Source organism: Henckelia pumila, chromosome 4, assembly GCF_033568475.1.
Source record: "Henckelia pumila isolate YLH828 chromosome 4, ASM3356847v2, whole genome shotgun sequence".
In the NCBI taxonomy this organism is placed as follows: domain Eukaryota; kingdom Viridiplantae; phylum Streptophyta; class Magnoliopsida; order Lamiales; family Gesneriaceae; genus Henckelia; species Henckelia pumila.
The window spans coordinates 3,869,163-3,896,697 of NC_133123.1; the positions used below are offsets into that span (position 1 = coordinate 3,869,163).

The following is a 27,535-nucleotide window of genomic DNA, read 5'->3' on the forward strand; positions in this document are numbered from 1 at the left end:
CATGGGTTTGCCATGGGCTTTAAGTACCAGGGTAGTGAAACGCCTGGGTTTATGGTGTCAGGGTAGTGGATCACCTGGGCTTTAAGATGCCATGGGTTTGCCATGGGCTTTAAGTACCAGGGTAGTGGAACGCCTGGGTTTATGGTGCCAGGGTAGTGGATCACCTGGGCTTTAAGATGCCATGGATTTGCCATGGGCTTTAAGTACCAGGGTAGTAGAACGCCTGGGTTTATGGTGCCAGGGTAGTGGATCACCTGGGCTTTAAGATGCCATGGGTTTGCCATGGGCTTTAAGTACCAGGGTAGTGGAACGCCTGGGTTTATGGTGCCAGGGTAGTGGATCACCTGGGCTTTAAGATGCCATGGGTTTGCCATGGGCTTTAAGTACCAGGGTAGTGGAACGCTTGGGTTTATGGTGTCAGGGTAGTGGATCACCTGGGCTTTAAGATGCCATGGGTTTGCCATGGGCTTTAAGTACCATGGTAGTGGAACGCCTGGGTTTATGGTGCCAGGGTAGTGGATCACCTGGGCTTTAAGATGCCATGGGTTTGCCATGGGCTTTAAGTACCAGGGTAGTGGAACGCCTGGGTTTATGGTGTCAGGGTAGTGGATCACCTGGGCTTTAAGATGCCATGGGTTTGCCATGGGCTTTAAGTACCAGGGTAGTGGAACACCTGGGTTTATGGTGCCAGGGTAGTGGATCACCTGGGCTTTAAGATGCCATGGGTTTGCCATGGGCTTTAAGTACATTTAAACAAAACACACGTTTATTCACATAACAGCATGGAATACATTTTACAAGAAGTTTGCTTATTCAAGAGTAATACAACTTGAGATGCAACGTGTTCCAAGGCCGCTTCAGGGTCTTACCTTGACTGTCTTCCAAGTACCAAGCCCCCTTTCCCACCTTCCGAGTAATCTTGTAAGGACCTTCCCACTTTGCTTCTAACTTCTTTACATCCCCTGCAGGGTTAACCTTCTTCAATACAACGTCTCCTATCTGGAATTCTCGAGGCTTAACTCCCTTGTTGAAAGCTTTCATCACTCTTCCCCTGTAAGCCTCCATCCTTACGGCCGCCCTTCCTCGCTTCTCCTCTATCAAGTCCAACTCCTGCGCTCGGCTACCGATTCCTTCCCCTTGATAAGCTTGTATTCGGGGAGAAGATTGCCCAATCTCCACTGGTAACACTGCTTCGGACCCATACACCAGACCGAAAGGTGTTTCTCCAGTAGTTGTTTTTGGCGTGGTACGATAAGCCCACAACACCCCCGCAATTTCCTCCACCCAATTTTTACCCATGCCATAGAGCCTGGCTTGCAAAGACCGCACTATCGTTCGATTGGTTACCTCCGTCTGTCCATTACTCTGAGGATAAGCCACCGAGGTAAAGGCCTGCTGTATCTTCATCTCTGCACACCAATCCTTCATCTTCCGTCCCTGAAACTGCCTTCCATTATCAGAAACTAATTTTCGAGGAACACCAAACCGGCAAACAATATTCTTCCAAATGAATTTTAACACAACCTCTTCTGTAATTCTTGCAAGGGGCTCTGCCTCTACCCACTTAGAGAAATAATCTACCGCCACTAGAAGGAACTTCTTCTGCCTGGACCCTAGAGGAAAAGATCCCACAATATCCAAGCCCCACTGGTCGAATGGGCAGGATGCCCATACGGCTTGCAACTCCGCTGCCGGTTTATGAGAAAAATTTCCAAATCTTTGGCATCCTTCGCAAGCATTGACTATTTGACGGGCATCCTGTTGTAGAGTAGGCCACCAATACCCAGCTAATAGAGTACGCCGGGCTAGGCTCCATATTCCTCCGTGATCCCCACAGCATCCTTCATGTATTTCTTGGAGCACATATTTCACCTCCTTTTCCTCCAGGCATCTTAGCAGTGGGCCCTGAAAGGATCTTCGATACAGACTCCCATTCAAAAGGGTGAAACGGGGTATCTGTCTTCTGACCTTTTGGGCTACTGCCCCATCTAAGGGAAGAGTCCCTGTCTGTAAATAGTTAATGAGAGGGGTCATCCAAGATTCCTCCCTTCCTTCCTGCTTCTCGTCCTCTATTGCCAACACCGACCCGACTTGTTGTATCACTTTCCGGCTGTCGCCACTGCTCCAGGAAGTGGCCATTTTGGCCAGCGCATCTGCCTCAGTATTATGTTCCCGGGGAATCTGCTCTATGCTCCAACTGGAGAAAACACCTCCCTGCTTCTTGACCAGTTTCATGTACTCTCGCAACCTTTCTTCCTTAACACTGAACATTCCCTGTAATTGCTGCACTACCAGCTGGGAATCAGAGTAAATAATCACATGCTCCGCTCCTGCCTCTCGAGCCAACTTTAAACCCGTTGCGACTGCTTCGTACTCCGCCTCATTATTAGACTTGAAAGTGTGCAACCTCATGGCTATCCGGGTTTTTTCCTGCGTGGGAGAGATCAGAACCACACCCACCCCACTTCCTTCCGAGCTGCTAGCCCCGTCCACGAACACCCTCCACACCTCCTCCTGGCCGAACGTGAGAATCTCTGTCAAGAAGTCGGACAGAGCCTGTGCTTTGATGGCAACCCGGGGTTGATATTCGATGTCATACTCCCCTAGCTCCACTGCCCACTTGACCAGTCTGCCCGAAGTATCTGGGTGAGTCATCATCCGACCCAACAAACTGTTAGTTAAGACCGTGATTGGATGGGACAGGAAGTATGGTCTAAGCTTCCGGGCTGTAAGGATGAGCGCAAGAGCCATCTTTTCTATATCACCATACCTAATTTCTGGTCCTTTCAAGGCATGACTTACATAATAGACAGGTTTCTGGTCCCTGGCTTCCTCTCTGATCAGTACGGAACTTACAGCATGCTCGGTTGTAGAGAGATATACCCACAACCTTTCTCCAGGTTTTGGTTTGACCAGAATCGGCAGATTAGCCAGATGCTCCTTCAATTCATGAAAAGCTTTCTCGCATTCCTGAGTCCATCCGAATTTTTGGGCCTTCCTCAACACCTGGAAGAAAGGATAACTCCTATGAGCCGAGCGGGCGATGAATCGGGACAGGGCGGTGATTCTTCCTGTCAACCGCTGTACCTCCCGGATAGAGGTTGGTGAGGGCATTTCTTTCAATATTTTCACCTTTTCAGGATTTACTTCTATCCCTCTCTCCGTTACCACAAAACCCAAAAACTTCCCACTCTTGACTCCGAAAACACACTTGGCCGGGTTAAGTTTTACCCCGTACTTTCGAAGAGTGTTGAAGGTTTCTTCTAAGTCGGGAATGAAATCCCGCCCAGCTCGGGACTTTACCAGGATATCATCTACATATACCTCCACATTCCGGCCGAGCTGGCCTTGAAAGACCTTGTCCATCATCCTTTGATAGGTGGCCCCTGCATTTTTTAACCCAAACGGCATAACCACATAACAAAAAGTCCCTCCGGAAGTGATAAAACTAACCTTGTCTTGATATTCCTATGCCAGGGGGATTTGGTGGTATCCCTGGTACGCGTCCATAAAGCTAAGCAAATCAAAGCCTGATGTAGAGTCCACCAGCTGATCAACCCGAGGGAGGGGGTAACAATCTTTAGGGCAAGCTTCGTTCAGGTTTCGGAAATCAATGCACATCCTCCACTTCCCGATAGTTTTGGGTACCAGTACCACGTTGGACAGCCAAGTAGGGAACTATACCTCCCGGATATGCCCTGCCTCTTTCAACTCCCGAACCTGGTCAGCGATGACTTTGTCCTTATCCGCCCCAAAATGCCGCTTCTTCTGTTTGATAACCCGAGCTCCCGGGAGGATATTAAGTTTGTGTTCGGCCACCTGAGGTGGGATTCCAGTTAGCTCCTGGGAAGACCAGGCGAATACATCTGTATTCCTGGCCAGACATGCTTTCAATTGATTCATAAGGCCGACCTCCAAATCCCTAGCTACCTTGACAATTTTTCCTGGTTGTTCTGGGAATAATTGCACTACCTCATGCTCCTCCTTAACCTCCCCTATTGTGCACACCTCCTTTTTGCCAGGATCATCTCCTCCTTGTTCACCACGAGCTTTCTTATTGTCCACTCGTACCGTATCAGCATAACATCTTCGAGAGGAGGGTTGGTCTCCTTTTACTTCCCCTATCTGGTTTCCCACCGGGAATTTAATCTTTTGATGATATGCAGAAGCCACAGCCATGAAGGCGTTCAAAGCTGGTCTCCCCAAGATGACATTATAGGAAGATGGAGCTTCTACTATTGAAAAGAGAGTCATGATAGTTCTTCTCAATTCACCTGCTCCCAGGGTAATGGGCAACCAAACCTCTCCCCGAGGCTGTACTGTGTGCCCCGCGAACCCGTAGAGAGAGGTTTTCACCAAATTGACCTCACATACCAGCAGGTCCATTTGTTCAAAAGCTTCTTGGAAAATGACATTTACCGAGCTTCCAGAATCAACGAAAACCCGCCTTATGTCATAGTTGGCCACCCTGGCTTGGATGAGCAAGACATCATTATGAGGGGTGACCACGTCCTTCAAATCCTCTGGCCCAAAGGAAATGTCCGGGCAAGAGGTTACTTTCCGGGTCTCTAAACCCAATACTTCTCTCTTACTCCAAGATTTCCGGGACCTATTCGAATTTCCATCAGTGGACCCCCCTGATATCATGTTGATGACTCCTCGGGAGGGTCCGTCTCGTGTCCTATCCTCCAATCGCTGAGGTGGAACCCCCCGGGCTTTTTCTGAGATAGCCTCATCAGGCCTGTGCGTCGCAAATCCTGGTGCCCTATAAGGTCCTCGCTGTCTTTTATCCATCCGCCTTTCCTCTCCTGACACCGGCCTTTTTGCATCCGGAGCGCGTCTTCTGCACTCGCTAGTATCATGAGTGTTGACCTCGTGAATGGAGCAATATTTTCCCGCTCCTTTCTGGGAGGTCTGCCGAACTCCCTCCTCGCACACATGGACCCCTCGATCTCTAGTTACTTTCGGCGGGGCATGAGCCATCAACCTCCCCAGATAATCAGTTTTCCCTCCTCCCGGGTTATTCCTACTTCCTCTCTCTCTGTTCCCCTCTCGCTTGTCTTTATCCCTCTTTTGCTTCTGGGCCTCCTCCATGTTAATGTACTTTTCAGCCCGGGCTAAGAGGTCTTCAAAGTTTCGAGGGGTTTTCTTTACCAGCGACCGGAAGAATTCTCCCTCCCTGAGACCTTGGGTAAAGGCTGTGATCCGAGTTTTCGGTGCGCACGCTGGAATCTCTAAAGTTATTTTGTTGAACTTCTTGATATATGCCCTTAGAGATTCCTCTCCCACCTGCTTTACCTCAAAAAGACTGAGGGTAGTCTTTCTGTACCGTTTACTGCTGCTGAAATGCTGCTGAAAGATTTCCCGAAACTTTTTAAAGACATCAATGCTTCCGTCCTCCAAGTTTTCAAACCATCGTTGGGCAGAATCTTCCAATGTGGTTAAGAAAACTTTACACTTGATTTGATCATTATAACAATGTAACATGGCCACATTTTCGAACCGGGCCATGTGCTCCTCTGGATCACCACTACCATCGTACCCTTTGATCTTCGCTGATTTGAATTGTAATGGCAAGGGCTCTTTAATAATCTCCGGCGAGAAAGAGCATCCCGAGCTTTTGACTCGCGAAGATTCCCGCGAGTCAGTGTTTTCCAATTTTAAAATTTTTTGTTTCAGCAGTTCCAACTCCCCCACCATGGTGACATGGGCAGACTCAGCGTGTGATTCTGCCTCTTGTTCCGCCTGTATGCCCTCTCGTCCTCCTCCTCTCTTCTCCTTTTCTTTTCCTTCTTCCCGCACCTTGTCTACTGTTTTTTCCTGCTCCTTCCCTAGTTCCCCCTGGTTCCTCTCCTGCTCCTGCTCCTGTTGCTTCTCCAGATCGCCTTTCCCCTTCTCCTGTTGTAGAGCTAGGATCCTTTGTAATGCTGCCTCTACCATGGCGTTCACTTGCTCCCGCAGATTTGCCATCGCTCGCTGGGAGCTTTCGAGATCCTCAATAATCTTCATATCCACGTCTTAAATCTCAATTTTCCACAGACGGCGCCAATGATGCGAACATCATAAAATGAATGCCCCGGGGGTGGGCTTAGAAAATTTTAGAGAGTGAGTGTGTGCTAGAAAGTGATCGTGCTCTCTTTCGGCCAGGCGTAGGAGCCTGGTATTTATACATGCTGACCTGACTCTTTTATGATTATCCAGTATGGCCTAACTGACAATTTTTATTGTGATAGGATGGTTATCACGTGTGATTAGACACCCCGTAATACTAGGAGGAACCCATACCGTGACAGCGTGATTCATAATGATTTGATTTGCAGTAAAAGTCTGCCACACGTAAAAGAGGTATGGGCTTCATTTTATATAAAATGACCTTGGGCCCACTGAGTATTACCGGCCCCTGGTTTCCGGATACTTATCCTTGCATCTGTAGGCCCCTGAGGGAGCTCCTGGGTCCCCGGTTTACAAGTCGATCCCGGGCCCATCACCCGGGAGGGAGTCCCCTGAGGGAGCTCCTGGGTTCCCAGTTTACAAGACAATCCCGGGCCCGTCACCCAGGAGGGAGTCCCCTGAGGGAGCTCCTGGGTTCCCGGTTTACAAGACAATCCCGGGCCCGTCACCCGGGATGATGCTGGGTTCCCATCTTGCAAGATGACCCCGGACCCATCATCTGGGCATACCAGGATAACAATTACAATTGACGATCAAGTTAGGGCTCACAATCTTTTGAAAATAAGTTAGATTTGTTGGGGTGCTTCGACACAGAGGGGGTTAAGGTTAAGTCGATGCCACCCACAAGGTAGTGTTATTTGAGTGGCATGGTGGATTTTGATTGATTAGGGGTCCCACTGATTTTTAACAATCACGGGGTTACACGTCATCCGCATAGTACTACCCTGCGGGCGGCAGCCGGCATGTAAATGTAATCCGAAGTCAAACCGTTCTACTTCGGTTCGGTTTTGTACTATAATGGACCGGTTTATACGATTCGATTTGATCGGTTTGATAATTAATAATACATAACACAATAAAGTAATAGTCATATAATGAAGAAACAAAAAATAACAAACAATACAAGGACAAACATCGAACCACATTTTTATAATAATTTCAAAAAAACAACTCAAATTTTGATACGGTTATTCCGATTTTGATACAATTATTAAAATTAATAATATAAATACATTGTAAAATATAATATGTTTTTTTTACATGATTTCTTAGTAAAAACTTTAAAAATAAAGTTAATAACTTACAAAAACAACAATCAACTAGAAATTACATAAAGAACAATAAACCAATCAACTATAAATTACATAAACAACAACAATGATTAAATAAACAACAATCAACAAAACATTATTCAAAATGATTATTCATTCACTAAATATCATCTCATAACATATATAATATAAATAAAATTATTAATTTAATTCAATTTCGGTTTTTTCGATCGGTTAGGTTTTGACATATATAATCCAAAATCGAACCAAATAAACTTCAATTTTAATATTTATATACGAATTACAAAATACAGTTTTCGGTTCGGTTCGATCTTTGATTTTTTCGATTTGAATTTTCGATTTTTTGATTTTATTCGAAATATAATTACCCCTAGCCATGATCGGCCAATTTATATGTGGGGCCCACAATTTTCATGTGAATCCACATGTGAATTGCATGTGGCCCAATCATGGCTATGCAACGTGCAGAGGGGTAATGAGGGGGTATTACCGGCTCCTCTGCTGTATCGAAAAACCCGATTTGCTGGGAGTTTAAGTCATTTTTTTTTGGCACACATTGAGTGTCTCTTAACACGCTCACAAAATAATTTATACAAAAAAAAATATTATTTTAAGATATCGTACGAATATTAACTGTGATAAAATTGAGATGAAATAAAATATGAATAACCTATATAAAGATCAATAATTTACCGTTTGCAACATATATAATTATTTATATTTTTTATTTTTCACTTGTTTGTTGGCAGAAAGTAAGTTAAATATATTCATTATTAAATTTTAACTCGTGTATATTAATGTTTTTTTTTTTTTAATAAACGAAGTGATCATCTTTCCTTGGGGGCAACAACCCTCACAATTGCATGTACTGGTCCCTTTTGTTAATAACATATTTTGAATAACAAATCTACAAAATTAAAGCTAGCGGTATAGATTATTAAGTTACTTTTTCGTTTTTTTTTGCAGTATGTTAACAATTATAAAAGGTGTTTTCTTCTTCACATAATAAATGATTTACAGATAAATGTGGATTTGAATCAAAATAAAAATAAGATATGTAATTTATCTTTTAGCTAATTTTCTCATTAATAAACCTCAAAATCTGTTTTCAACATCTTAGGACATCTCCAATGCTATTTTTTATTTTGGAGTATTTTATTCTCCAAAATAAAGTATTGAATTCTCTATTTCAAAAATTTTCTCCAACTCATATTTTTTATTTTTAATAATATTCTCTATATTATTATTTTTAATTTCAAATTATTTAATATAAGAAAAATAATAATTATATAAATAAACTAAATTAAAGATGACTCGATTATTTTAAAAAATAATACATTTATTTTATATCAAATTGCAAGCATTCACATAACAGTAAAGTAAATGCATAAATCGAGATAATTATAAACTACACATATAGTTAAATACTAATATTCTGAATTAGAGTATTCCTCCTACAAATGATCAATAAGAGCATCTCGAAGAACATAGTGAGCGGACCTATCTTTGATTTGACGATGACATGCAAGAAACTCTTGGAATCGGACATGTTCATCATGTACCATTTCAACTTCTGGGATGTGTGCTTCGCGATAATTTGTGATTGGCATAAAAGTGCGTGTCTGTTTATTTTTTGTGTGTGTACGTATTAGTGTGTAATCATCATTGTAGTGGAATAAAAGTGTGTGTGTTTATTGTTTGTGTGTGTGTTTTTGTTTGTTTGCTTTAAATTATTGGTACTATGTCTTTTAATGATTGTCTAGTTTCGTATGTTTTAATATGATTGCATGTTTATTTCAAGTTGATTAATTCGATTTCAATTCGTGATCAAATATGTAATGTATTTTTTAGTTACGATCTTATATTTAATTATTATTTCTATTTTTTGTATTCAATATAATTTAATTAAAATAAATAAATAAGAATAAAACATTGAATACATTTTAAAAAACACCAAAAAAATTAAATTAAATAAAAAGATTAAAATGAACAAATAAATATATATAACGAAAATGTCATTTACAAATATTGCAATTTAATCTTTTTGTATTTTTTGAATTATTTTTTTGTTCAATCATATATATATATATATATATATATGATTGAACAAAAAAATAATTCAAAAAATACAAAAAGATTAAATTGCAATATTTGTAAATGACATTTTCGTAATATATATATATATATATATATATATATGATTGAACAAAAAAATAATTCAAAAAATACAAAAAGATTAAATTGCAATATTTGTAAATGACATTTTCGTAATAAAATCATTCTCCAAATTAACACTTCTACGGTGATTTTCCATATTTGATCAATTTCACTATAACCATCTCTAATTTGGAACTCCAAAATAAAGATGGGTTGGAGTTGGACGGATGGAGATGTCCTAAAACTAAATATGTTCTCGAAATTATTTATAGCATATGTTAGGAATTTTTTATTTTATTCTTGCAAAAAAAAAAGGAACGTGAGGAAAAACAATACGCATTAATTTATTCAGCTATTAAAGACTAAAAAAAATAAAAAAAAAAAATTGGTACAGTGTCAAATGTATTTCCAAACTGGCCAATTTAAAATTTTGAATATCAATTTCTTTTTCACAAACCAGTCAAAAAGTATATGCAAATACATAATAACCAATTTCTGATATATTACACAAAATATAAACTTCTCGAACCAAATTTATTTAGATTCATATTATTTTTTCCAGAAAGTGAAACCAAATTCACACAAAATCATGTGAATTTATATAACAATTCAAACTCGAAAACCAAAAAAACATATTACAGTCCTTCGGTGTAAGCCACACCAGTGGAACTCAGCCAATCCCCACCCTGGATCAATTCCTTCACTGTGAATTTCATGGCTTCCGCCGAGTCATTAAGAACATGATACCCAGGCCACTTCACCCTCTTGCTGGTTCCAGCGCCAGGCCCCTGATTCATATACTCCCCGTAGTACAAAGTATTCAGCGCAAAATCCCCACTCCACTCCGCCCATCCCGCCGGATCAATAACACTGCTGATGTTCGATTGCATCACCACAGTCCTCGAATACTCCTTCCATGGCCGGCCAAGGTAACTACGAAATGAACTTTGTACCGGTTGGAGGTCATTACTGGCTACAATTTCACAATCTTGGATGGAAGTGCCTGTGCTCTGATTCGGGTCTGTTCTCCCCTGAGCTGTGACCATGTTTTGCTGGTTAGCCATGGGTTTTCGGGCTGCCAGCTTGCACTTCTGGAACACCACTGCTGAGTTTCCGAATATGAAGTCCACTGTTCCCGTTATGTAGCTGTCTCTGTAAAATTGCCGCTGGGAATGCGCGTACAGTGTGTCTTGGAAAGCATCGAGGCGGCAGCGGTTTATCACGGATTTATCGGCGCCGACGCGTAGAGCCACCGCCTGGTGCTTCTCCGGCCCGGCCGTGTTTTGGATGCATATGTCTTGTAGTATGAATCCCTCTCCGACTGCAGCTGCAGTGTACAAACAGTGCGGGTGAAAAAAGACGAGTCTTTTAGGCAGAATTCAAGTAAAAGTACTGATATCTTACCAAGAGTAGCGGAGTTGAAGGTGGTGGATCCATCAACAACATTGAGATCCCCTGTGATGATCGTTGAATTCATACCATCTCCAACAATCATCAGATTCTGCTTGTTCTTGTCCACTGTAACATTCTCCTTGTACGTTCCCGTCTTGATATAGATCACGAAACGAGTCTTGCTCTTGTTGGGCGCTGCTGCAATTGCTTCTGCCACGGTCTTGTATTTCCCTGAGCCATCTTTTGCTACAACTATATCTGCTTTTATATCACTAGCTGACTTCTGCAGCAATTTCCTGTCAAAGGGGCTGATCCACGAAGGCAGCAGCATTCCTCTCGCACCAGTGAGTGTCATCATTTCTACATCAGGCTCTGATCCTTCTGCAAGAATTGCCAAAGAGGCCCTCGCCCTCAGTATGAGGTCTTCAAGAATGGCTTCCATTGGTTTTCTTGACGGAGCATTGAGCCCATCAAAGCAGGTGACATGGTTAGTGAGCACTGTACTTAGCCATGTTTGAGCATCAGCGCGAGACATGATACCAGTTGGAGCCATTATAGCTTTGATCGAATCAAGAACTAGATCGATGGACAAGTCTAGTAGCTCGAGACAGTCCGCCAGAGCCCCCTGTTCAGTTTGAGCATTCATCTGATTTCTCAGTTTTGTAGCATGTAAAGTGGCGTTTCTCATCATGCGGGCTTGCTTCACCAGCATTTTTTGCAGGATAAAAGTGGTATTTTGGGGCTTAACACCATCGGAGACGAGTTCAGAAACAAAATTTTGGCAGGTTTCAGGATGTAAAGCTCGTTGGCAGATATGTGAAGCTTTTGATTGGTCATTTTGGATTATTTTGACAAGATTTGGAGCAAGAAAAACAGCCGAGACGAGTAGTGTAAGAATGGCTGGAGCCAAGTAGAGGAACTTACAGGTAATCAATTTGGTCTTTTGGGGGGAAATTAACAGAGGTTGACGCGTTGAAGCCATTTTTCTATGATATATAATTGAACTTGCTTCAAAAGCTGCTTCTTTATAGCTGAACGAAGGAAGAGAACATATAATTCAATTCTTACGGCAATACTTTTTCAGATAAGTTAACCGCACGGAATATGTCTAATTGGACATAACGCAGTTGTTCGCGAATTTACCCAATACAGTCTATACAGAACAGAGAAAATGTTCTAATACAAGGAAAATACACGATATTATAGAATAATTGAAATACCATCTGCCACTCAATATTGGCACGTGTGTATCACCATCCACACTAAATATGCAAATCTAAATAAATAACCAATCAGTGACAGAAAAGGTAACCAAAGTAAGGTACAATAATAGATGTGGTCCCTTTCAGGACAAACGAAAACTGCGAGCCATCGACTCGAGGGGAATAAAAACCAGCAATGTTACAAATTTTACATTTTAATTATAGCATATCTTATCATATATTCAAACCCCACGATATCCGCTCATCGATTGCATGGTCACAAGAACAATTATTATATTGGTTATCGGGAGATAATGCATGCACTTTACCCGCGGTTTGAGATATAAAGCTTCCCCACCGCTTTGATGGTAGTAGGTGGAGTAATCATATCACAGGCTCAACGTGATCACGAGTCGCTTAAATCAAAACTACCCCCAAATCTAGCATAAATTCTACTGCAATAGATTTTTTTTCTTTTTTTTTTTTTGTTATTGACACAAAATGGGTACCGGGGTGGGTAAATTCCCGGGCAAAACAGCAGGCGAGTTCCTCGTCTTCCTGGAGATGAAGTCTACACGCTGAAAAACAAGAAAACTCGTAAGTGGGGAGCCGGAATAGTTTTCGGCGTCGTCCCTCCGATGCTTAAGTCAGACTAAGATGTATAGAGTGGGCTTATGATATTTGAGAGAATGAGTGTGTGCGGAAATGATAATGATAAGTGAGAGATTCTTGAAAGAATTACCTAGGCCAGGCGTCCGAGCCTCGTATTTATACTCGCCAGCCCGGGTCCTCAATCATTACTCGGTATGGACTAACTGACAATATTTAAGGTGATGGGACGGTCACCACGTGGTTTTAGACATCCCGTTATCTTAGAAAAAACTCATACCGTTGAAACGTGATTAGTAATCATTCGGTCTATGACAAGAGCCTGAAATACTCCAAGCTTTCCTGGGTCCTTGAGATCGCCCGCGTGTTTGAAACTCTACCGGGCTATCTCACCACCCGGGCTATCCGGGTTATCTTACCAGAATATCAGTTATAAAGAGAGATTATTTGTTACTTTTTTACAAAAATAATAATAAAGATCAGTGTTTGATAGTATCTGAAAATCATGTTTGGTTTTATTGGAATTCTTTTATTTATTGGTTTTTCATACTAAGAATAACCCGCTCATTGTTCACATTAAATCAAAATTTCCTTTCTTCAAAAAAAAAATTTATTACACACTACATTTTTTATTGTATTATCGTAGTGATCTACATCCATTACTCGAGGATCAGAATATCTATGCCGACCGAAACAAGATTTGATGACAGATTCGTAGACTGTAAAACCAGATAACAGAATGAATCCATTCCGCAACCGGATCTGTGGTGCGGATCTGTCGCCGACGCACTGCCCGAACGGAGATCCAACGGCTCAATTTTTTCATCTCGCGTCAAAAAATAAGAGCCGTTGGATCTGGCACATAGCATTTGACATAACCCTTACGGTACGACATAAAAATCTTTCAAAAGAGGTCTGGGAAAAAACCCCATAGTGTAATTGAAAAATATATACATTTCACATTCCTACATCGTCATGCATAAAGGGGACGGGCACAGGGCTTTATCTTTGAGGTAGTACAAGCCTACGAATTCACAGGGAACACCATTAATGTGCTAGATGCTTGTCGAAAAGAAAAGATGAAGGTAATCCGCACTGGATACTAAAAAGGCTCCATAAAACACAGAATTCTTCTCACATTGCAGTACCATTCAAGACGAGCATTACTTAGCCAAAAGGTCTCTGAGTTATTAATTGTGTGAGATGATCATGTATGAAACTTCCAAGTGTTGATTAGGTTTATGATGTAAATTCTTTACTTTTCCTAGTTCAGGATTGCGAAAAAAAATTGGACATGTCCAGAATTGATAAAGAACAAACGTTGAAACAAAAATAGACAACCCCGGCAGACCAAATCAACCACCCCATTCATCCAACTCCTTTAGTTTCAGTTTATTTCCTAAAATTCACTTAGATTAGCACTAAACAAACATAGAAAGCAATGCTTAAGACAATTTATTGCGTTCAAAGCATGAACGTCATCATTAATATCCATTAACACTGAAAATCGGGAGGTCAACATCATGCATGACACGGGGAAACTAAGAGAAATTGAAAACGTTGTAGCACACAACTGACTTAATTTAAAATATCTGCACATATCATCTTCACTTCTTCAGCACTGATGCAGTATCCAACGGCCAGAGCAGAAGGGCAAAGGCCAGTACTCAGAAACCATGAATTTTGATATGCTCCTTTTTCACAATCGCTCTGGCAAAGGCCAGTACTCAGAAACCATGAATTTTGATATGCTCCTTTTTCACAATCCCAGCCTATTTACAAGATGAAAGATTAGATTGTTGACGTACAAGCTTCAAAGGTTCAGCAATATATATAATAGATAGTCCTATGCATATAATAATTTCTTTTGCTACACATGGAGTGGAGTGCTTTCCAGACTATCTATATTGCTAAATAATTAACACCTCCTGGCTCAGTTTTCATACAATTAAATGATGATTTTGACCAGCACATTTTCATACCAGCAGATAAAATGGTGAATAAACTATGAGTGATCACCTGAATAAGAAAGGAAGAAACGTTCTTCCGCTGGTCACCTTGGAGTTGAATAACCTTCAAAGGCAAAACCCTTAATTGAATAAAATAAAAGGGTTGAAAAAGAATGAAAAGTAATAAAATTAGAATAAACAAAACCTGGCCTAGTTCTGGGTCCTGAACAACAGTTCCATTGCAGCAAAACTCTTTCTTGAGATCCTTCAGGATTTTGTTATAGCTGAACTCTTTCTTCAAGCCCTGCACAGTTGTTAGGCTTTTCCGACCATTCCGCTGCTGTACGCGAACATGAACGTAGTCCTTTGACCCAGCACCAGAATTCTCAGCATTTGCATCAGCAAAAGGATCTGATCATTATAGGAAAATCAAGTCAGTCAGATACGAAAAGCAAAGATTTCTAGTCTCTCTGAATCTACGCAATAGACAACCGCATCACTTTTCATTCATTGATATATAATATTCACAAATTATTATTTCTCAACTAACTTAAATTCCATTTTTCAAATCATCACTGAAAACTATAATAGCATCAACAAACAAAAAGGAGTAGTAAAGAAGCATACCAAAAGCAGTAGGAGTCTGGACGTCGATATCAGACATGAAACTTGGTAGATGTAATGATAAACGAGTGAACAGAATTTCCTGAAACTGGATTCGAATTATCAGACCTGATTAAAGTTTAGTCAACAAAATTATCTCACATAGAAATTAAGATAATGGGAAATGAAAGTCAGCAACGCATTGAAGAAATAAATAAATACATACATACATAATACTGATGCCGTGTTTCAGAGTGAATTATGCAGATGATAGGAAAATATATAATTGTTAGCTTTAGCGAAATTGCTAGATCGATTATGTCACCAAGCCCTTCAAAACCCACTAATGAGAGACGTGAAAGAGTAGCCCAAACTTTTAACAGAGTTTTTACTTTCTAAGTACCCGATTCATTAGAATAGGAGACTAAACAAGGGGCGAAATTAACGGGGCCGAAGAGGTAGCTGCCCAACTGTGAAATCTAGAAAGAATTAGCGCATAAAAACAGTGAACATGTCCTTTAGAATCACGTATAAAAGTGATACATATGAATAAATCCAATCAACAATCGCCACAATAAAAGTAAATAGAGCGTGATCAATTTAATTAATCCAGGTAAATCAAAGAACGGAAGAAAAAATTTCATCTTTACATACACCATAATTGATGCGAGGTGAAAAAAAAAATTGAATAGGAATCTCCAAATCTCCGATTTAATCAAACAGATCTACAAGGATCGATCCCAAATCGGGATACAGAAGGAATCGAGAGATCACCTGACCAGGAAATTAGGGATTCGAAGAAGGCCGAACCGATGATTACCGAAGGGAGGTCATAAATGAGTTTATATAAATATTTTGCTTCGCCCCCCCAAAGCATACGTGGCAATAATAAATATAATAATATAATATAATCTAGAGCGAGTTTCCCGGGCTCCTTGGGTTGCGTTGCGCAAATGGGCAACAATAAAATGGTCCATGATACATATGTAGCCCAAAACATGAAAGTATTGGGCTTTCAATTTTCTTCATTCGCAAACATGGGCAACAATAAAATGGTCCATGATACATATGAAAATATTTTCACACTATTTTGAAGGATTCTATGAACAAATCAAAATTTTAGACTTTTCCATTTTACATTAAGGCTATGTAGAAGAATTTCGGGCTCTATTTTGATTTGTGTGCCATAGTTGTTCTACATAAATATGTAATATATACTAATAAAAAATGCACACGTTTTATGCGTGTGTAAAATAAAAGTTATTTTTATATGTATTTTTTTGTGGGTGAAGTGTGTGAGATTTAGTGTGATAATGGATAGAAATGAATAGAAATGAAATGAGAATGTAAAACCGGATTCTCAGAGTAATCGTTACTGTGTGGATCTCAACTATTATAAAATAGAAGAGATAATATTCAAAATTTATTGCACAATTGAAATGTTATTCCATATGTATCAGTGTAAAAGAAAAATATAATATGAAACAAAACAAAAGATTTCGTTTTGACTCTCAAAAGAAAAAAAAAATCGTTTTGCATAATATTTTGTCATGGATTTCAATCATCCAAGAGAAGGTGAAGTAACCTTATCTCTGATTTAGCAGCACTTGCTAGTTGGTACTTGAGAATGGCTAGCAGTCTCCTCCAATTTCTCCATCACCACACCAGTCTTGCACATCCCAAGCTAAATCCTCAGAGACCCATACGTCTCCTCCACCAATTTCCCATCCATTGCTCGTCAAATTCCAACACTCCATCAACAAATTTCACAAGCCTCTCCGACTCCACTGGCCCTGAACCTGATGATCGGTTCCCAAATCCAGGCCCTGAAACCGGCATCGATTCAGCACAGTTCCCCATCGAAAAGCGTAGGCGATCGGAGATAATACGGGACAGGCAGTCAAGAGGGGGGCTGGTGAAACCCGAGCCTCCCAACTTCGAGATAGGGTGGAAGAGAACCAAACCCATTCCGCTGGAGAAGCCAAAAGGGTACGTGATAATGGACTTTCTGGAGAAACTGGTGGAGCTGATGGAGAGAGAGTATGGCTCCGCCGCGCTGTTGGTTAAAGTTGGGGAAATAGTGGCGGAGAGAGCTAGAGAAGAAGCGGAAGTGCTGGTGGATGAAGGGAAGGTGGAGGAGCGAATGGTGACGGAATTGTGCAGGGTTTTGAAGCTGATGGAAATGGACTTGGCGATGGTAAAAGCTGCTGTTAAGGAGGAGACCTTGAATGAGAGGATTCAACAGGCTAAGGCACGCTGCAGACAGGCAATTCTTGTTGCCAATTCCTTTTGAGCTTTCTTGCTTGTAGGATATATGGTGAAGATCATCAAAATGCATTAAGCTTTTACCATGGCAGAAGAAAAAAAACATCAATCGACAATAGTTTAAGCTTTATACAAACACAGAAGATCGAATGAAATCTAATGCCAAACGGTGGTTACTTTACGATTGTGTCGTCCCATTCGGTGTGAAATCTAATGTCAAATGGTGGTTACATTACGATTGTGTTGATGCTATCTCATTGGGTGTTGATCAACGGGGTATCCAACGACCTTGATTTAAGACAAGCGAAATGTTCATTGCATAAGAAAACGGACCGTTATTCACATGTCAGCAACGGTATCCAACGACCTCAATTTAAGACAAGCAAAATGTTCATTGCATAAAAAAACGGACCGTTACTCACATGTCAGCATCGACATTACCGTACTTTACACATTAACCCATTGTTTTTAGGAACACAAATAATCAAAATTGTTGGTAATTTGGTCGATTTTATTCGTGTGAATGAATTTATGTCCTGATGTGATGTCAATATTCATCTTTCAAATATAATAATAACGAGGTATTTATTGCTCTCCAAGTTTAAATATAACAATTTCTTGAAATTTAGTGCGAAAATAAAATAGCCCAAACACAAGTATCAACAGCAAGAAGATTTTCATTCAAAAAAAAAAAAAAGCAAGAAGATTTTATGTGCAAGTAAGAAAATTTTTCAAAAAAAATTATATTTTGGGAGCTCAAACTTGATCATTGAAGTACCTTGTCGTTTGACATATAATAGATGAATACGTGTGCATTAGATACAGATTTGGTTCATGAAATAAGACGTCAATGAAGTAATGACGGTAACTGGAATCCGTACATTTGCTGGTCAAAACTTCATGCCTCAATCATCAGTCATCACTGGCAATTCAAAATTTCCTCGTGAATACAAAACAATCTCGCCTATCTAACATTTTATGTAGCCACAAAATGTTCAAACACTATATGCATGTGCACGTATACTATGTACAATAAAGAATTGCAAAGGGATGCGTTGTCCCAATATGTATATGTATATAATATACGTATAAAATAACTAAAGCTGAGTTCTTAGTTGCTCGAGTAATTTCTGCATGCTTTCAAGATTCTGCTTTAGTTCCTTGATGTCACCATTGTATTCAGCGGAGGAATCCGACCTATCTAATAATTCAGCAGCAAGGGCAGCACATTTTGAATGTGAATCCTCAAGAGAAGCCATTGTTGACTCCAAGCCAGAACCACGGCTTTCTTGGATGAAATTACAGGACGGACCGAGCCCAAAATTGCTAGGGCTACTGACTCCGCTCGACTTCTCAGGAGTAAAAATGCCATCAAAATTCTTGCTTCCTGCATATCAGGAGACAAAAGGAAAAATCAGAAACCTTGACTATGCAGGCGCTGTAAAAGAAAATGGCTCAGAACTGGTTTAGAGTTCCAGCTATGTTGTCTTGGATTACCCAAGCTACTTAATTGGCTCATAGCGGCAGAGCCTATGGATCCTTCTAATTTGAGAATACGCAGGATTCCAGCAGCTATTCTACCCATAGAATCAACCTCAGACTTGCACAGGAGAACCAAGTATTGCAGCTCATCCTTTGTCACCACGGCCTCAATCTACAAAGTCGAATAGTTTCTCCATATTAATTAGAATTACAAAAAAATTGATACAACCCATTGATTTCAAATTCTCTTTACCGGTTCTTTCACCGAGAATTTCAAGCTTTCCACCATCCACTTGGCCATTGACTCAACAGCATCGCCATCTTCAGAAGCCATCAATTCAACTTCCATATTGACACCACGGTTGCCATAAGTTTGCTTTTCTCTTTCAGTTAAACCATTCTGCAAGATACCTTTTTCAGGAATCCCATTCAAGATGATCCCTTGCAAAGCCACAGGCTTTAAGATTTGCAAGCCTTCCATGCCAACCTGTAAGCATTTTAAATGGTGGTACATGAGATGACTCGTGATGCATTTGTTAAAGAGATATACAGTGACAAATCACAATTATTTCCATCATTTAGGTTATATTTTTGTCTCGAAAATATAAAACCCATACACCGAGGCCGAAGCAATAGATGTATGTATCCTAATCCCCATAAAATACTTTTCAAATTAATAAAGGTTTTTTCCCCTGCAAAATCTAAAAGCACTTGCAACTATCAAGACATATGATTGATTTGCAATCATAACAGATGGATGAATAAGTGTGTTGACCAGGTATCTCAATATCACCAAGCAGAATTCACTAGACACTCGAAATCAAAATTCGCTGTCGAGATCTTAATTATAAGCTATAAAAAAGCACATAAATGTCAGCACGGATAGCCCTACGAAAAGGGAAAGGCGCTCACAGTGATTGACTCGATTGGATATTTATGCTTCGCACTTGGTTTTCCATTTCCAACTAGTCCGTGCTTTGGACTACTTTTTCCTTTGGCATGCAAACTCTGAAATGTTGCATGCCAGCTCCTTTCTTCTCTGAAAGAATTTTCAGAATCACAGTAAGACCTCCTATTGCCCATCTCTTGCAAACCTTCAAGCGCAAACAACCAATCTTTCAACTGTATTGATACATCCACGTCATCAGGCGCACCCAACTGAAGAAGGCTACTGTCATTTCCATCTTCTGAATTAGAACCTAATAGAGGAAACCAAATAAAGAGAAATTAATTTGAAGATGAATAACAGAAGAAAAAGAAACTGATACGTAATGGTGGCTTACTCATGCTCTCTCCACGCCCATCCATTATGAGAGGTGATGTTTTGAAAAGCTTTGAAAGAGGTCCAGTGGATAATTTCTCTAGTCCTCTAGTAAGATCCTCCCCTGGTCCACCATCTGGCCCAAGAATTCCGAACCTATGAAGCAAAGATTCAGTATAATTCATTCCCCCACCAAGGCGGACACCAGCTACACACGCAGAGATATTCAAAGAATGACACTCGATATCTTGAGCACTATACGGAATCACATGGACCATGTGTATATGCAGAAAAGGTGAGGTACTCTTTTGAACCCAAAAGACAGCTCTTAACTTATGGTATTCATTTTCATCGAGATGAATAAAATCTGAGGTTGAATTGGAGCCATTCTGATGTCTCGAGTTATTCACAATGCCTGCACATTCCACCTCGACACTATCCCACTGTAAAGTAGATGATATTGCTCTAGCACCACCCAATGTTCTATGACCAACTTTGATGGATAGATTTTTTCCCGTAAAATGAACCAAGGGTTTGCCAGGAATGTCACAAGAAGATTCCAAAAATCTTAGCTGAAGTTCCTCAACAGCTAGAGTTACGGCAGTATCACCAGGAACCTTCTCCATCATAGTTCCACCCAAAGAGTCATTTCTTGTCCCATTTGACTTTTGGTTTTTCCCTACCAGAGCTATCTTTTCGCAAACCCTACCAAAATATGCATAGAGATCTAGAACAAAAAATAGTTCCTCTACTGAAGAGTTTGATGAATATTGTTGGCATGCAACCCCTACTCTGACAACCCCACCTGGAGGTGGGACATTTGTTAAAGGGCTTCCATCTGCAGTCACCATAGCTACCTCAAGACAAACATCTTTCATCTCAAGGCATCTCCATAAATCCGGAGACTCCAGAAGAGAGTTGTCCTTTCCAGTTGAGCTGTTCTCAGTCTCCAAAGCCAAACAAATCAAAGAAGCTGAAGCAGTCAATTTCCTCTGGCTGGCATCCACTGGTTGACCTTTCCAAAGACAAAAGCATGCTGGATCTCTCTCAAGGTTTAGTAACCTCGGTTTAAGGGAAGGTGACTCGGAAAGCATCAAATCTTGAATATGAAGCCTTGCACCGGTAAATGATCTCTCAAAAGGTGTTATACAAATTCTAGAGGTGTATTCTGGTTTTCTTATTTCCAGTGGAACCATGATGTCTAAACCTTTGAGATTAAACACAAGGGATTTGATTGAAAAATCTGGCAGCACAGCTCCATGATTAGCAACAATTCCATCAGCCAAAAACGACAATATCCTAAGACAGGATTCTTCCTGAAGATGGATCTGATTATACGGGTGAGAGGTATGAATTAAATTGAGATCAGAATAAATGAAGTTCTGTGAGTTAATATGCACATGAAGGAAAAGAAAGGGTAAGGTGGATACTTACAATTAGTGGTTGGCAGTCAATAACCGTTCTTGAAGCAAATATTGGAGGACTTGGGGAGGGCAAGAGCTGAAGACAGTGGAGGCTTATCAGAGGCCCTTCACGATTCAATTGCCACGGCTGGTCTCCCAGAGGATATATTGGAGGACAGAAATTTTTACCTGCATAGACAGCGGCGGAATAACTTTTGAAAAAACATAAACAGATACGCCAAAATTCCAAAACGATTATGAAAAAACAGAGTATACCAAAGTCTGGAATATGTGACTCATCAACTGAAGCAGTTTCCATGGACGGTTGTACTAAGGCGCATGGAGGTCGTGCAAAAGTGTCTCTGCATTTTATTTAGCCATGTATAAGAACTCAATAGTATGAATAACATTATAAATGCCATAAGTAGTAAAAATTATATCATTCAAGTAAGTGAATGGACTTCTGTACAAAATCTCATCCAGAAAGCCTCTCTGAGCCACAAATACGATCAATTGTGTTTCTCATAAAACCATTGATAATGGCAACAGCATATGGATGAGTTAAAATAACATGTTACTTGAGAAAATTACATTATGAAGCAAATAAAATCTATTTTGTTTAAACAAAGCACTAAAAGCATATATGGCTTAGATTAATTGGATTGCATGGTGTCAATTAAGATGATTACGTTAGATTCTAATCAAATGACATGAAATAGCATGGGAGTCCAACAACCACGAAAATTATTTACTCAACAGAGTATCAAGGTGGCTGCTTCTTTCATTATGATTTTCTGACTGAACATATCATTGTGGTTTGTGATCTATAAATTCTATTATATGTTTCATCACACATCTGTTGCACCTGAGCTATGTGATACATAGGTTCAACTAACCTCAAAAACAAGCCACCAATCATAACTCGAGTCAAGTACTTGGCATCTTCTCCATCAGAAACACTTGCCTGCGAGAAGAAAAAAAGCCTTCAGTATCTGGTCCAAGCAAGTAAACCGTAACATAAGAAAATCAATTTTTACACTTAAACATCTTTCAAGTTCCACAAGACAATACCCGAGAAAAAAACAGTGACTGCATCAAAAGTTCCAGCTGGAACTCTGTAAGACAAACAAACTTGTTAGACCAAAACTTAGAGAAATACGTCTTTAGACCAAAAAATTGTCGGCAGTGACAATTTACCCTGCTAGTGGGTCGATCGAAACCTAGAGCTTAAATTGCTACGTAATTTAAAATTTTTGTGTTGCACCAACTGGTGGAGAGCGGAAAACACTGGATGCTTCATTTGGAAGGTGAACCACTTAGAGTAGTCAAAAGGGGCCAACCCGTCTCGCCATGAAAAATAAGCGGGTTGGCTAATTAATTTAAAAGCCCATTTGAAGGCGGACCTAGAAGGGCCAGCCCGTTTGGACCGTGGGCGGGGCGGGTTGACCTACCAGTTTTTTTTTTTTTTTTACATTCTTTTATTATATTATTTCAGTGGTTCATGTATGGTTAATGAGTTTTGAAATGATTTATGGATGGTTGATAAATTTTGAATTATTTATGTTATTTGGTTATTATATTTGATGAAATTTTAAAGAGCTATATTATTATAACATTTAATGTATGATTGATGAGTTTTGAAATATCTATTTATATTATTAATTATGATTTATATATGGTTAGTTGATTAATTTTGAAATACATCAATCATTTATAATAATTCATGTATGATTTTTTCAAAAAAAAAATAATGATTTTTTAAAAAAGTTTTTGGGCAAGTTAGCCCGCGTAACCCTCAACCCGTCAAGTTGGCGGACCGGCCCATTTGACAGCTTTAACCACAAGAAAATCATTGCAGAGATATGCCTTACATGGCAGAATGCAGTTGGAAGATGAACCACAAGAAAATGATTGCAAAGGTATGCCTTGCACTTGCACAGCAGAAAAACTAACCAGCATCTTTTATGCATAGAAATATGTGATCCACAATCATCGAGACCAAAGAACGTCCAGCTGCTTCTGCAGTCCGCTGCCAAGAGAGAGTATACAGCTCAAAACCTCAAAATGGTTGATCCCCACAGTATCATCAACATGCTTTTTATCAAAAAAATTCTGAAAAGAGAAAAAGTGATAAAAATTCATACTTGCTGCGCGGTTGGATCCACGTCTCCTCTATTTAAACAAGCATAAAGTCCAGTAAAGAAACGGAGAAGAGCTCGTAATCCTGCTAATGTTGAGTTACATAAAAAAGACAGTTGGGGATGCACAAAAGGAACATAAAACTCCAACACTTGCCTGGCTCGCTTAAGGAAGGGCAGACCGCTTCTGTAATATGCAGTTGGACTTCAAGCCCTAGTGGACTATTGAGTTCCGTCCTTTGTATTGTAATCTGAAAATAACCATTAAGCTAAGAGAGTGAGATTTTTCTTGAAGAATATAATTCCGCTCATTGAAATTCCGACATGTATATCAGATGTTAACGCAAAAAGAACATGATAGTGCTTCCTATATGATAAATTCAACATCAAAATCTCATTTCCCATAAAAGGTGAATTTCTTCGAGATCAACTGAAATGTTTAAATATGCATACATGAGCCTCTCCAGAGATGCCCTCAATAAATCGCTCTCCACCAAAGAATACTCGTTTTGCACCATCTTCATCCTTCCTATTGGACTCGTCCATGGAGTTTGAAAATTGTGCGTCCGAGAACATATCTGGATGAGGCAGGAGGTCAATAGATAAATGTCCCCATTCAAGTTTCTGTGAACCAAAAATAGAACATTAGTTCTCGCATATTATAAGGTGCAAACAACCATGCTGTTTCAAAATAGAGACAGGTCTTTTATCAGAGTGGGCAATAGCTAATGAGGGAAGCAATTAAGGCAAAAAGCTGAAAATAGGCCCCAAAAAAAAAGATTGTTCGCTCTTTTTAACTAATCTTACATGTTTTTTAATGTGCATACAAGGAACAAGAAAAACAAAATCTAAAATACATAAATGGTCGTGCTTACTTTGAACACATATATGAACTTCTTGTCACTTGAAAAGTCTCGTGCCTCCTTAAGATTTACAACCTGTTAGAGATGATGTTTGAATGATTAACAGAGTTATCAAATACAAATGCACCTAAAGTTACATGTATAAAAATATAACTCTATAAGAAGTTCAGATCATAACCTCCCAGTGTTCATTTGTTGTATATAGCAGAAGATTGCGAATGGTGATTGAAGCCATAGGTGATGCCCTATAGATTGGGGGAAAGCATTAGGAAACAAAGTGATTAAAAAAGAAATGGTTTGTGAAACCATTTATCATCCAGATTATTTTATCTGTCTTCACCCTAAATTCTTGATATTTTATTGCCTCTTAAACGGGAAAAATGGAAAATACAAAAGTCCATAATGATTAAATGTTCAGTGACTTTCAATCTTTTTTCCGATTAATGCCATTGTTTAGTAGATTTAACTCTTATTCAAGAGTTTGCTCCCCACTGAAGAATTAAAAGATTAGCTTATTAGAAAGGTAGCAAAAGTTTTACCAAGTTGCTCCCCCTCTTTGTCGAGCACCACCATGAGTTTCGAGTAAGAGATTCACAGTCCGCACTTCCAGTGTCATTCCATCTGCAATCTGACAAACATAAAAAATAAAAACATATGGCCATTGGTGTAAAACTGTTTGAAGTTCTAGAGAACAAGGCAATGCACAAGCAACACCGATATCAATTACTAAGAACATGGTAAAGCAAAAGTATATAACCATTCAACATAACGCATAAATTAACCTTGTCAGCAAATCCATATCCACTACCCCTTGAAGCACTGATGGATGCAGCACTGTGTGAAGATCAAAAATTACAACGTGAAGCTATGCTATCCCACTAAAACAATGAATGACCAAATGAAGTTTCTTACTCCTATCACGTACCTTGAGCCCCTAGATGCATCTATATCGTCGTCATTTTCCTCCAAAACCAGGTCAAGCCTGTCAATTTGTACCACAATTGGTTCTACTTGTACATTGCTCACCGAAGGCAGCTTCAACATCAAACAACCATGTTATAATATTCACAAATACTCAACACTATATTATAATGCTAACAATTATACCATCCCAAGTTATAATGCTAAAAAAAATAGTGTGGCATCGATTCGTAAGAAGTTACTGACAATAATCTCCAATTTTCCAACTTTAGCGGTAGTGACATTCAGCGCGGGCGGTAATCCAATACTCGCATGCAATGCGTCTCCATTAATGTCTACAACAAACACGCCCAAATCAGCCGAACCCTCACATCGAAATCAAATCTTTAACCAAGTGTGAGTAAATTCACCTAAATTAGAGAGCTGCACGGCGCGTCCCTGCAACTTGAACTGATCTCTGCTGAATGACTTCAGCCAATACTTAAGAGTATATTCCAAAGCTCTGGCCAATATCGATTCCATCTCAGATGAAAATCGAATAGATCAACCGGCCCAATAAAACTTTAGCGGCGGCCCCAGAAATTCCAAGTCTCTGAAGCGGCGATGTTCGCTGGGATCAAAGAAACCAGCAAATGGTGGCACAAGAGAAACTCAGGTGATGAACATTCTGATTTGGTTGGCACGTGCGATCTGGGTTGCACTTGTTTATTGGAGGGTAATGGAAACTCCTGTCACGTGCACGAGATTCTATGGGCCAGGTCTAGAAAACTTTCACGCCTGGCGTGCAGCCATTTGTGGTGGTGATGTTATTCTGAGACGAGATTGGTGTAGAGAAACAGGTGCAGGTTAGTGTGAATGTAGAGGATAATATGCGTCTACCGTGATTCAGATCTAGGACTTCATAAACGGGTAACAGTTGTCCGGCCGAGGCGTATATTTGTCGGTTCAACATTTGAAGTGATATAAAAAATTAATATTTTTTTAATGACAACTGAAGTAAAAGATTCGTTTTAGAAAATTGATATGGGAGATTGAATCCTAGTGATGTTTATGCTGTTCAAATACTTTTTCTTTTCATATTATTAAAAACATAAAATCCTAACTTAGGACGAATCTGAAGAAAAAAAAAATGTTAAACCAAATTGCAATCGTAAATGAGACATCGACAAGTTAGTTCATGAGTCATATGATTTGCGTTGTGTGCGTGCAATGTTGGATAAGAGCTTATGGGACTTGAGAGCAACAATTCACACAAAAATAGAAATCGGCTCCTCTTTATGGGAGTTTAATACTTAGTTACATTAACCACAATGGGCGCATATCTTTCCATAATACAATGTTCAAATATCTTCCTTATTTATCATATGCGTAAATTATATTAAATTTCAGCCAAATATAGCCATAAACCATTAGATCGTAAAGAAACCCAAAAAAAAAATATGCAAGTTTAAATATATGAGTAATTTAATTGAATTTAAAATAATTTTACAAAAAACGTAACATCTATAAAGTGTGTCATTTATAAAAAAAATTGAGGACAAAAGTATTTGTTCATGTTCTCTTAATATATGTTTTGTAAATAACTAAATATATATACACATTTTAATCCAAAAAATGTCCGTTTTAAAAATTTTCTAAATTGAATGTTCATTTTCAAATTAAAAACTTGTTATATAACGAAAACATATACAGATGAGGAAAACATAATAACATATCATGAAACTAACAAATTAACATATCCATGCAATTAATCAGCATGTGTAAATCGTATAGCATTTAATCGACCTGAGTTTTTATTAAGTCATGAGTATGTTTTTTGTAAGATGGTCTCACAGTTTATATATTCATTGTACGGATCGATTTGGTTTATACTTATAGCGAAAATAATACTTTTAACATGAAACTTAATATTTTTTTATGTGTTGAGTCCGATAAAAGATTGATATCATAAAATTAGATCGTAAGACGATTTAGTTTTTATACTATTAAATTGAGATTATTTTGCCCATGAATTTTTATAATTTGTAAAGATAAAAAATTATGTTT

The 27,535-nt window shown here is 39.4% G+C and overlaps 4 protein-coding genes across 8 annotated transcripts; 1 reads left to right on the top strand and 3 right to left on the bottom strand.

Moving 5' to 3' along the window:
* Positions 1-9,883: 9,883 nt before the first annotated feature.
* Positions 9,884-11,924, bottom strand: LOC140866497 (pectinesterase-like). The gene is made up of 2 exons (XM_073271496.1): positions 10,806-11,924; positions 9,884-10,728 (listed from the first exon to the last, which is right to left on the bottom strand). The coding sequence occupies exons 1-2, from the start codon at positions 11,773-11,775 to the stop codon at positions 10,037-10,039; spliced, it is 1,662 nt and encodes a 553-aa protein (XP_073127597.1). The 5' UTR covers positions 11,776-11,924; the 3' UTR covers positions 9,884-10,036.
* Positions 11,925-14,038: 2,114 nt separating this feature from the next.
* On the bottom strand, positions 14,039-16,022 carry LOC140864255 (protein translation factor SUI1 homolog). Of its 4 annotated transcripts, none has more exons than XM_073268310.1 (5): positions 15,931-16,022; positions 15,181-15,265; positions 14,759-14,964; positions 14,624-14,677; positions 14,039-14,376 (listed from the first exon to the last, which is right to left on the bottom strand). In XM_073268310.1, exons 2-5 carry the CDS (start codon positions 15,215-15,217, stop codon positions 14,332-14,334), a joined length of 342 nt encoding a protein of 113 aa, XP_073124411.1. In that variant the 5' UTR covers positions 15,218-15,265; positions 15,931-16,022; the 3' UTR covers positions 14,039-14,331. The 4 variants fall into 4 exon arrangements, with proteins under 4 accessions (XP_073124411.1, XP_073124412.1, XP_073124413.1 ...); XM_073268311.1 differs by having other exon boundaries at positions 15,181-15,285; positions 15,931-15,994; XM_073268312.1 differs by having other exon boundaries at positions 15,181-15,259; positions 15,931-15,965.
* A 716-nt stretch (positions 16,023-16,738) lies between these two features.
* On the top strand, positions 16,739-17,941 carry LOC140866757 (protein CHLORORESPIRATORY REDUCTION 41, chloroplastic). The gene has a single exon (XM_073271794.1). The coding sequence runs from the start codon at positions 16,784-16,786 to the stop codon at positions 17,447-17,449; it is 666 nt and encodes a 221-aa protein (XP_073127895.1). The 5' UTR covers positions 16,739-16,783; the 3' UTR covers positions 17,450-17,941.
* Positions 17,942-18,219: 278 nt separating this feature from the next.
* On the bottom strand, positions 18,220-26,329 carry LOC140866496 (uncharacterized). 2 transcript variants are annotated; one of them, XM_073271494.1, is made up of 20 exons: positions 25,900-26,329; positions 25,736-25,824; positions 25,494-25,603; positions 25,351-25,402; positions 25,108-25,196; positions 24,747-24,813; positions 24,581-24,643; positions 24,159-24,329; positions 23,863-23,956; positions 23,712-23,791; positions 23,521-23,596; positions 22,639-22,682; positions 22,464-22,531; positions 21,844-21,929; positions 21,599-21,756; positions 20,187-21,492; positions 19,816-20,102; positions 19,157-19,390; positions 18,919-19,075; positions 18,220-18,808 (listed from the first exon to the last, which is right to left on the bottom strand). In XM_073271494.1, the coding sequence occupies exons 1-20, from the start codon at positions 26,009-26,011 to the stop codon at positions 18,519-18,521; spliced, it is 3,633 nt and encodes a 1,210-aa protein (XP_073127595.1). In that variant the 5' UTR covers positions 26,012-26,329; the 3' UTR covers positions 18,220-18,518. The 2 variants fall into 2 exon arrangements, with proteins under 2 accessions (XP_073127595.1, XP_073127596.1); XM_073271495.1 differs by lacking the exons at positions 25,736-25,824; positions 25,900-26,329 and having other exon boundaries at positions 25,108-25,189; positions 25,494-25,569.
* Between the last annotated feature and the right edge of the window lie 1,206 nt (positions 26,330-27,535).

Excerpts from the sequence above, each read along its gene's own strand:
- LOC140866497 (XM_073271496.1), bottom strand. The coding sequence starts at position 11,775 with ATGGCTTCAACGCGTCAACCTCTGTTAATTTCCCCCCAAAAGACCAAA. Across the intron at positions 10,729-10,805 it reads CTTCAACTCCGCTACTCTTG|CTGCAGTCGGAGAGGGATTC; the intron begins GTAAGATATCAG and ends TGTACACTGCAG.
- LOC140866757 (XM_073271794.1), top strand. The coding sequence starts at position 16,784 with ATGGCTAGCAGTCTCCTCCAATTTCTCCATCACCACACCAGTCTTGCA.
- LOC140864255 (XM_073268310.1), bottom strand. The coding sequence starts at position 15,217 with ATGTCTGATATCGACGTCCAGACTCCTACTGCTTTTG. Across the intron at positions 14,965-15,180 it reads CCAGACTCCTACTGCTTTTG|ATCCTTTTGCTGATGCAAAT; the intron begins GTATGCTTCTTT and ends TATAATGATCAG. Across the intron at positions 14,678-14,758 it reads AGGACCCAGAACTAGGCCAG|GTTATTCAACTCCAAGGTGA; the intron begins GTTTTGTTTATT and ends TTGCCTTTGAAG.
- LOC140866496 (XM_073271494.1), bottom strand. The coding sequence starts at position 26,011 with ATGGAATCGATATTGGCCAGAGCTTTGGAATATACTCTTAAGTATTGG. Across the intron at positions 24,644-24,746 it reads CAACAAATGAACACTGGGAG|GTTGTAAATCTTAAGGAGGC; the intron begins GTTATGATCTGA and ends CATCTCTAACAG. Across the intron at positions 19,076-19,156 it reads AATTCTCGGTGAAAGAACCG|ATTGAGGCCGTGGTGACAAA; the intron begins GTAAAGAGAATT and ends TCGACTTTGTAG.